General features: G+C 29.3%; 3 protein-coding genes across 3 annotated transcripts; all 3 read left to right on the top strand.

Annotated features, from left to right (window-relative positions):
- Positions 1 to 407: 407 nt before the first annotated feature.
- On the top strand, positions 408 to 1,740 carry LOC128041376 (strigolactone esterase D14-like). The gene is made up of 2 exons (XM_052631744.1): positions 408 to 979; positions 1,100 to 1,740. Exons 1-2 carry the CDS (start codon positions 597 to 599, stop codon positions 1,533 to 1,535), a joined length of 819 nt encoding a protein of 272 aa, XP_052487704.1. The 5' UTR covers positions 408 to 596; the 3' UTR covers positions 1,536 to 1,740.
- Positions 1,741 to 4,989: 3,249 nt separating this feature from the next.
- On the top strand, positions 4,990 to 6,810 carry LOC105768737 (strigolactone esterase D14). The gene is made up of 2 exons (XM_012588870.2): positions 4,990 to 5,442; positions 6,194 to 6,810. The coding sequence occupies exons 1-2, from the start codon at positions 5,060 to 5,062 to the stop codon at positions 6,627 to 6,629; spliced, it is 819 nt and encodes a 272-aa protein (XP_012444324.2). The 5' UTR covers positions 4,990 to 5,059; the 3' UTR covers positions 6,630 to 6,810.
- Positions 6,811 to 8,994: 2,184 nt separating this feature from the next.
- On the top strand, positions 8,995 to 9,570 carry LOC105768738 (small polypeptide DEVIL 10). The gene has a single exon (XM_012588872.2). It carries the CDS (start codon positions 9,080 to 9,082, stop codon positions 9,266 to 9,268), a length of 189 nt encoding a protein of 62 aa, XP_012444326.1. The 5' UTR covers positions 8,995 to 9,079; the 3' UTR covers positions 9,269 to 9,570.
- Positions 9,571 to 10,095: the final 525 nt, after the last annotated feature.

Genomic DNA, 10,095 nt, shown 5'->3' with positions numbered 1-10,095 from the left:
TTGAGATAAGTCTATGTTCAACTGGTGTGCCCTTTTACCTAATATCATTTGAAGGATATAGATAGTCATAATGTCCAAGATTTCAGTTTATTCCTTCTTTGTTTTTTCCCAAATCTTTGAATTTCACAATTTCATTTTCAAACAATAAAGAATCTTGAGTCGAATTTAAGTACGTAAGCAAATGGTCTTAATGATAAAATGCATTTATTTTTTATTGAAATTTTACATTATATTTCTTTAATACCTTCACTCAAAAATGATTTTTTCGCTTAAGTTTTACTATAATATATATATTTTTTAAAATTTAATTGTTTGAAATTTACATTTTGTTATATATAATAAATTATAATATTTTAAAATTTAAGAACCCATCTAAAATAATTTAGTGCGATTCACCGTTCGAGCATCCAAAAGTCTTTTCCTTGAACAAGATACCAACGGCAATAAGTTGTCCTTTTTAGTGTCTTTTTTTTTTTTTATAACTAAACTACTCCCTATAAACCGAAACTCAGATCAGCAGCAGACAGCATCGAAAAAACAAGCTTCAGCTTCAGCTCCAGCTCCCTGTCTCTCTTCTCTGTCAATATCTGCCAAATATGTCGAAGCTAGAAACGAGTCTTCAAGCAGCCATGAACGCAAGAATAATTGGGTCGGGGAGTGAGACCATGGTTCTTGCACATGGCTTCGGAGGAGACCAATCTCTCTGGGACAAAATCCTTCCTTACTTGACAAAACATTACCAGGTTCTCCTTTTTGACTGGCTCTTTTCTGGAGCTGTCAAATATCCCAACCTCTATGATCCTTTGAGATACTCTTCCTTTGATGCCTTTGCTGATGACTTAATAGCGCTTATGGATGAACTTCACTTGACATCCTCAGTCTTTGTCGGCCATTCCATGTCTGGTATGATCGGCTGCATTGCTTCCATTAAAAGACCTCAACTTTTTAGCAGGCTCATTCTTATCGGAGCTTCTCCTAGGTATTTCTCTTCTTTTCTTTACTTCCCTGAAACAAACAAAAAAATATCTAGAAAAAAAAAACTGCTCCTTCTTTAAATCTTTTGTTTCTTTTTCTAATGCAACTAAATTGATTAACACAGGTACATTAATACAGATGGTTACGAGGGTGGATTAGAGGGTGCAACAATTGACAACATGATCACAAGCATAGAATCAGGCTACGAGAATTGGACATTAAGTTTCGTTAAGCTTCTTGTTGACAATAATGATCCCCTCTCCGTCGAACACTATTTAAGATGCTTGAAGAGTATGAACCCAGAATTTGTGGTCCCATTAGCTAAAACAGTATTTTGTAGCGACGAAAGGGAAACTCTGGAGAAGGTTACGACACCATGCACCATAATTCAGACCACAAATGACCTTGTGGTGCCGGAGTCTGTTGCACGCTACATGCAGAAGAAGATCAAAGGGGAAACAACTGTGGAGATTGTCAAGGCTGATAGGCATCTTCCTCAGTTGACTGCACATCTTGAGTTGGTTCATGTGTTGGGTCGAGTTTTAGGCTTTGAAATTTGATCATATAAGAAGATAAAATCAGAAATGGCTATCTATGTGAATGTATATGCGTGAGAGAAAATATATCCGAGAAGAATTTTTAAACTATGTAGTCTGTACCCTTTAGGGGTTTTTTCAATAAAATATTGTAATTTAAAATTTTATTTAGAAAAATAATGTAACTTTTTATTATTTGGAAAAATTAGTCTCAAAAATGTTTTCAACACCTTAAACGGTACCAACTGAATTTTAAAAAAAATGAACTTGAATGTGACCTTACGATTTTTAGTGAAATCATTATTTCATATGGTAGTTTAACCAGATCAAGATGTCATTGCCTGTGATTTAAAAAAAGAAAATTACACACTTTTTAAATGTGGGTCTTGCATTTTGGTGCGAAAAGAAGCTAAATTCACGAGTTGGTTTATCATCATCATCATCATTATTATTATTATTATTATTATTATTATTAATTTGAAATCGCGTAAAATCGCGTGAATTGTAACTTAGGGTTTAGCGTTGGATTGAATTGAGTAAAAGAATTTCGAATTAATCTAATTGATAAGTCCTATTTTATCATCTTAACTCGACTTTAAATTTTTTCGAAATGAGTCAAGTGAAATGAAATTCAAGTCAAGTGGAGTAAAGTTGTTCAAGTTAAATTAAAAATGAAACATGTGAAATTAAAATCTTCTTACAATATAATTAGCATATAAATTTGAAACCATATATATTTTAAAAAATCAAAGCAAAATAAGAAAAAAATACTTTAGATGATAAACTTCAATCATTAATTAACTTATTTAAGTCTTAAAATTATTATTTTAGAAAATTTTGAATTTTAAAATTTTATATGTTCTTTAATTTTTAAAAAATTATAATTTTTTAAAAAACACAAATTTTGGAATTTTTATAAATATTTTGAATTTTAAAAATTATTTTGTAATTTTTTTTAGAGAGATCAATTTACTCATTTTCAAAACTGGCAAGGACCAAAGCGGTATTTTCACCAATCTACTATTCAAATTGTAAAATTCAACTCGACTCGAAACTCGAATTACTTATTCAAATTGACTCGAAGAAATCAAATAACTCGATTCAATTAACTCGAAATTCGAATTATTTTTCGATTTTTTCGAATTGAATTGAACTTTTCTCACCTCTATTATCACCAGTTTAATCTCTCTTTTAAAAAATAAAAAATAAAAAATAAAACATATCATATGTCACATGTATAATAAACCTGTCATCTAACATGACAGGATCACTTTGGAGAGAGAGAAAATACCTAATTTTCTAAACAATCAAAAAGTCTGCAATAATTTTTAATTTACAATATTTTTATGATAAACCCACGATTCTGGAATAAAAATAAAATAAAATAAAGCAATCAGATATTTTGACATGATAATAAACCTAACCCTTATATATATATATATATATATATATATATATATATCTTTTATCACATTGATCTTTTTTGATTACTTCTACTCTCAATAGTTAAATTTTAGTTAAATTGCATTTTTATGAATGGAAAATGTGATTGAACTATTAAAATTTTAGTAGCATTAATATGGTAGTCTGCATGAAAATTCAAGTGTCTTGAATAATTATTTTAAGAACTTTTAAGAACTTTTAAATGATTTTTGAATTTTTACTAATTTTTACATATCTTTTGAATTTTATAAATCACACACTAATTGTACTTAAATTTTTATGTTAGTGCTATTAAAATTTTAATAGTGTAATTTGCTTTTCATCTAAAAATGGAATTAGATTAAATTTTAAAAATAAAATTTAAAATAATTTTAAAAATAACATCAATGTAAAGAAAAGGTCACTAGAAAAAAGCACCCAGTCATCGTCTTTTACGATAATTAAGGTTCTAGGTATTTGCCTTTTAATGTGTATATTAATTTTGCTGTAACAACCTATTTTTTAGTGTGTTGAAAGTGGTGGTTTTGAGATCAAAGTTCTAATTAATAAATCAATATTTTATTATTTATTTAATATTTATAAGGTTAATACAATATTATATTAAAATTTGATTAGAAAATTTTAATGTTTGAATAAATAATTAAGTAAAATGACTAAATTATAAAAGTTGTAAAAATTAATCATTATAAGTTTATTTGTGTTAAACAGACGTAAAAGCATGAAATAATGGCTTTATATGGTAAATCTACCTATTTTAAATATAGTGGACGGTTTTTGATGATATATTACATTAAATTTGATTAATAGTTAAAGGGTAAATTTGTAAATTAATAAATAAGTATAATTAAAATAAAACAAATGATGGATTAGCCATCATCTTCTTTTCACTTTGCAAAACCGTTTCACCCATTGTTGGCAAACCAAAGCTTCGGCTATGTGATCTATTTTTAGTAATTTTTATATTTTTAAAATTATTGTAGTTTAATCTAATTAATTCAGAGATTAATTTATAAAACTGTTAAATATTTTAAGTTATAATATTAATAAATTTATAATGTTTTTGAAGTTTGATGATAGATTTATAAACTTGATAGTTAAATAAACTATTTCGTAAAGTAATTTTGATTGAAATTTAAGGATTAAATGGTTAAAATAGTAAAATTACGTAGAAATTTTATGAAAATGTTATACATATGAGCTGTAGAGAGATCATAGAAAGTTCGGGTAGCATGATTTGAAATTATTTAGGTTGAATTTAAAAGATTTGATTAATATTTTAATCAGTTTTCTCATCTAAAAGACTAGATTTCAAAATTAAAAGTCAAAATAATTTAAAAATTAAGATAAATGTGAAGAAAAGTCACTAGAAAAAAGCACCCAGTCGTCGTCTTTTACGATAATTAAGGCTGTTTGTCTATTAGTTTTGCACTATTTATCCTTTTGGATTTAATATTATTTTATTACAACTATATTAATTAGTAATTTAGATATCTTGTTTTAAATTGGATGCGGTTGATTTTTATTAATTTGGACTAAAGAATTGAATGGAGCTTAACTTTTTTAAATTAAATTTAAATAATTTACGAATATTAATATCTTATTCATACTTTTATCATATTTAATTTCTAAAAGAATGTGAAAAGAAAAAAAACCTTCAAAAAGTCTATAACTTTGCAACAACTTTCTTTAGGAAAATTATCTCATAAATTGTAGAGATTTTTAAAATTTTATAAACAATTTTAGAATTTAACATGTATAATAAAAATTAAAATTTATATTTATAAACAAATAAAATACTTATTACATTTTTAATAATGATTGTGAATTCTAAAAACACGAATTATAAATCAAATAATTATTTTTATTTTTATATTTTAAGGTTTATCCTAGATAAAGTGAAAAGTCAATGAGAAATGTGAATAAGGTCCCAATGGACCCAATCGCATTAAAGTAAATCAAACAATTATTTTAATAAGAAATGTGTTGCAAACAAATTCAGTGGGTCTAATTTATAATTAAACTAGACCAAGTTAAACCAGTCCCTAGTTCGGTGCCTATAAGTATAACCAGCAACAGACATCACCGACTCTCTACTCTGGCCAAACATGTCGATGCTACAAACGAGTCTTAAAGCAGCCATGAACGCAAGAGTAATTGGGTCGGGGAGTGAGACCATGATTCTTGCACATGGGTTCGGAGGAGACCAATCTCTCTGGGACAAAATCCTTCCTTACTTGACAAAACATTACCATGTTCTCCTTTTTGACTGGCTTTGTTCTGGAACTGTCAAAGATCCCAACCTCTATGATCCTTTGAAATACGCCTCCTTTGATGCCTTTGCTGATGACTTAATAGCCCTTATGGATGAACTCCACTTGACTTCCTCAGTCTTTGTTGGCCATTCTATGTCTGGTATGATCGGATGTATTGCTTCCATTAAAAGACCTCAACTTTTTAGCAGACTCATATTTGTCGGGTCTTCTCCTAGGTATTTGTTCTTCTTTTTCTTTACTTTTTCTGAAAAAAAATATGCTTTATAAGCAACATATATGGTCACGAATATTCTTTATTGACAATGAACAGTTTGAATAACTTTGCATAATTCGATTCTCTTTCCATAACTTGATTTCCGTCAGCTGTTTTGTATACTTTCAATCATCTTTTCGGCATATTCTTCTCTGTGAATGAATGGATTTTCTGAATATTTTTCATTTTTTTTTAAAAAAAAGGAAGAAGAAATTTACGTTCTTTTCAAATCAGAATCACAATAAATGTGTACTGATAAATCTGGGTCCGCTTGTCCCATGTGCTTTCGTGCTTCAAAATTCTCCCACTTGTTACATTATATTATCGGAAAAATATCTATTCTATACCTAAATTTGAGGTAGTTTTACATTATTTTACAACTTTTTTATATGGATAATATTTTAATAATTTAACCATTATATTTTAAATATAAAATATTAAACCAATTCAAAATTTTACATGATAAATATAAATAGTAATTATATATAAAATTATATAAAGATGTAAAATCATTTAAGATTTATATTGATATAAAGAATTCCTCCCGAATAAATTTTGGTTTGGTATATGTATAATTTTGATTTTAGTTAAATAAATATAATTATTTATGTATACAATACATAAATATAAAATAATGTCATATTAATATTTTGTTAAAATTTATTTAAAATTAAAATTTTATTCCTCTAATGCTATTAAATTAATAAACACAGGTACATCACTACAGATGATTACGAAGGAGGATTTGATGGTGCAGCAATTGACAACATGATGTCAAGCATAGAATCAGATTACGGGAATTGGACATCAAATTTTGCTAAGCTTCTTGTGGACAATAATGATCCCCTCTCCATCGAACACTACTTTAAATGCCTGAAGAGTATGAACCCAGAATTTGTGCTCCCATTAGCCAAAGCAATATTTCGCAGCGATGAAAGGGAAACTCTGGAGAAGGTTACCACTCCATGCACCATTGTTCAGGTAAAAAATGACCTTGTGGTGCCAAATTCTGTTGCATACTACATGCAGAAGAAGATCAAAGGGGAAACAACTGTGGAATTTGTCAATGCTGATAGGCATTATCCTCAGTTGACTGCACCTCTTGAGTTGATTCATGTGCTGAGTCGAGTTTTAGGCTTTGAGATTTGAAAACACATACCTTATTTTTAAGTTTTATATAGTTAAAAAATAAAACAAATTGATGCATTTAGTAACGTTATCATGCATCAGTTGGGTAGAGTTTTAGATAATCATCTGATCTTTTATGATAAGTAACGTTGTAATGTTTCTTCGAGTTGCTGTTATTATATATTCTTACTATTATTATTTAGTTTTGCAACTTTTCCCTTTTCCCTTAAAAGACTAATTAGGAAGCAAGAGATCTGGTCTTGAGTAGGACGTGGCGGATTTTCATAAATTTGCATAAAAATGAATATATTCATATTATTTTTAAATTTATTAAGTAAGTTTAATTTTTCCCACTTTTCTGTAACACTATTCCACCCTTAATAATTATATTTTATATATTTTATATAATATGAAAATTGAGTGATTGTTTTGGTACGTATAAATTTTATACACGGAAAACATTAATTTATTTAAAATTTTAAAAATCAAATAAAATATTATTCAATCTTGATGATATAATAATAAACTTTGTCTATACATTGTGACTATGGCTATCTTTCTTTTTTCCAACTTCAAATATAACCATTTGAGTATGAACAAAAAAAACTTATCTTATGGGATTATAAAAATATTCATAAAACAAAAAGGCAAACACAAATGAGCTAGTGATACAAAATAAATTTATAGTAGACAATTTTTTTGTCAAAATAAAACATTTCATAAATTAAAATAAAGTAGGATACAAAATAGGTACATAAACATCAACCTTTAACAGTGATTCAATACAATAAAAAAAAATCATACAGTTACACATAATTTTTTTACTACAAAAAAGAATTAGCGTTTTGTTGTTGAAAACTGGATACTAGTTTAAACCCAAAAAAACCCTTATTTAAGCTAATCCTTTTATTCTATGAACCCAAACTCAGCTCATACATCAAGCGGGTTTCGAACTTTCAAATACGACCCAAAACCCGGCCCTTCTACCAATTATCCTACTAATACTAATAATAATTGCTGTTGGGAAGGCCCTTAAGAGTCTATACTATTTCGTTTGTGGGCTCTACATGGACGGGAGCGGCTGGCCTGGCCTCCACAAGGGAAAGAGACGACAAAAACCGCTGCCCATATTAGAAAAATTTACGCCCACCTACCGCTCTGAAGATAAGGTGGGTCCCAAATCGGGTGATATTTTCTAATCAATTTTCAATTCCACAGCAGCCGAAAGCACATAAAAAAAAGAAGGCTATATAAAGTCTAGAAGCGGTTTGATCACTGAATTCAACTGGGTATCCAGAAATGTAAATATAGTTATGATAGATAAATATATCAAAATTTCTACCCAAAAAAACATAGATTTTGATAGTCGATTCAACAGTGAGTTCAGGTCTACTTTCTTTCTTTATATAAAAAATATATTCTTATTCCCAGCTAGTTGTTTAGGCCGCCACGGAAAACACGTGCAAAATGACGACAAGAATGCCACGTAGGGGGATGGACGGTGATCGAATGTGGTGGGGGCGGCATCTGATCTGGTTCCTTCAGTACACTTTGAAATTGAATTTGTTTCCATCTCTTCCCTAGATTCTTTTATGAAAAGAAAAGTAAGATGGAAGGTTCTGCCAAACCTCTGTTTTGGCTTTTTTTTTTTGGTGAATTTTTTAAAATAATATCTAATAATAATGCTTTGAACAAAAGTTAATAATCAGTTTTTAAAATTATTTATGATTTAAACTGATGTTATTTTTAAAGAAAGATTATTTTAAGCTAAGTAAACTAAATTCCTTTCTATGATACCTATAACGAAATTCGCCACTTCATCTATTGTCGGTTATATCACCCCACTATTCTTTTGACCATGACAAATGCTACTCATAGAAATTTATCATTTTGTCCTCTTTTTTCTTTTTCTTTTGATAGTGTTATCTACTTATATTAAGCAAAAAAAAAAGAAAAACTTTAGATCGGTGATCTTAATTTTAGTTCGACTTTTCCCCATACTTCGTCTAAAAAATCCATATGGAAAGTCCAGGATAATGATTTTTTGTTAATCAAACTATTTAAACAAAATAATTATTAACAATAATATCTTCTTAAATATTAAAAAATCATTCCATAAATATGCTTTTCTTAATATTATTTCATTGTTAATTTGATATGTTAATCAAATTATTTAAATAAATAAATATTAGAAAATTATCAAGGCTACCTTCCCCACTTCATCCGAAAAATAAAATAATATTTGCCAATTTCTTAAAAAACAGGGAGGGCAGCAATGTCATAAAAAAAAAGGTTAGCTTCCAGGAATTGACTACGTACACGTAATCTAAAATAAAAAACGTGGGGGCCACAACCGTCAAACGTTTATATAAAGCTTTAAGCAGTCATTTGAATTCGTGCGCCAAGGCAGAGGAAGAATCATCAACATCAAAAAGAATCCTCTGTCATAAGCTTCGCCTTCAGAATCCGCCATGTCTAATGCTACTTGCTTTTTTTCAAGCACCAAATCCAATCCTTGTCTCAGGTCTCAAAAACCTCGGCAGCCTAGTTTCGGGAATCGTTGTTTGTTGATGGCAAAGCAACAGAAAACAAGGTTTTACATCCTGGGACGTTGTGTCTCCATGCTTTTGTGTTGGCACGATCATTCTATTTCGGATTGAGTTTTCGGGTATCCGTTGGATTTTGGAAAACAGGCTTCTCAGATTCGGTTCGAAAGAAATTTGAAGAAAAGAAAAGAGAATCAAGCGCTGGAAAACGGGATTAGCCGTAGGCATAGAATTTAGGAATTTGGGATGGGGTTGGGTTAAGGATTCAGGGGCAAAGCAATCATTTGTATGCCAATACCAGAGGAGAAACAATGTGTAAATAACAATTTTTGCTTCTTCCTATTTGTTTTCTTTTTCATATAATTAGTGCGGTAAATTAAGATTAAATCAATAAAATTAATAAACGATTAAGACTATTACTTCGAATATAATATCTATACCACTTATAAAATAAAAATTTTCAAAAAAATTTACCGATAGAAATGTTTAACAATGGGAAATAAGGAGAAAAGGACGGTGGTGATTGGAGGACCGGTTTACTTACGTTAGGCAAAAAGCTGGAGGTTAAAGGTGGAGAGAGAGGATGAGAGGAGGAAGGAAATAACTGGGAACCCTTTGGTTTTTCTTGGAGGAGAAGACTCTTGTCCCTCATGCTTTGGTGTATATACAAGAGGATACCTCTCATTTGATAGTACCACTTAATATATAATACAATTGGTAGACTTGTTTGTATGCTCGGTTAGATGGCAAGGTACTTAGAGATCAATTGTCACCATGTATAATGCTACGTGGTTTTATTTTGATATTGTAATTATTTAGAATGTACGAAGTTGTCCTCTAGTGGTCTCTCAATGATCCCTACAAAAGATATGTAGCAGATGACCTCTAAGGTGGCTCCAAGATAACTTTAGACGAATAGGCATCACAAAGTGTATCTAAGA

The sequence above is a fragment of the Gossypium raimondii genome, chromosome 5, assembly GCF_025698545.1.
Source record: "Gossypium raimondii isolate GPD5lz chromosome 5, ASM2569854v1, whole genome shotgun sequence".
NCBI lineage: Eukaryota > Viridiplantae > Streptophyta > Magnoliopsida > Malvales > Malvaceae > Gossypium > Gossypium raimondii.
Note: the sequence above shows the minus strand (reverse complement) of the source record. Positions and strands in the feature narration are given on the sequence as shown.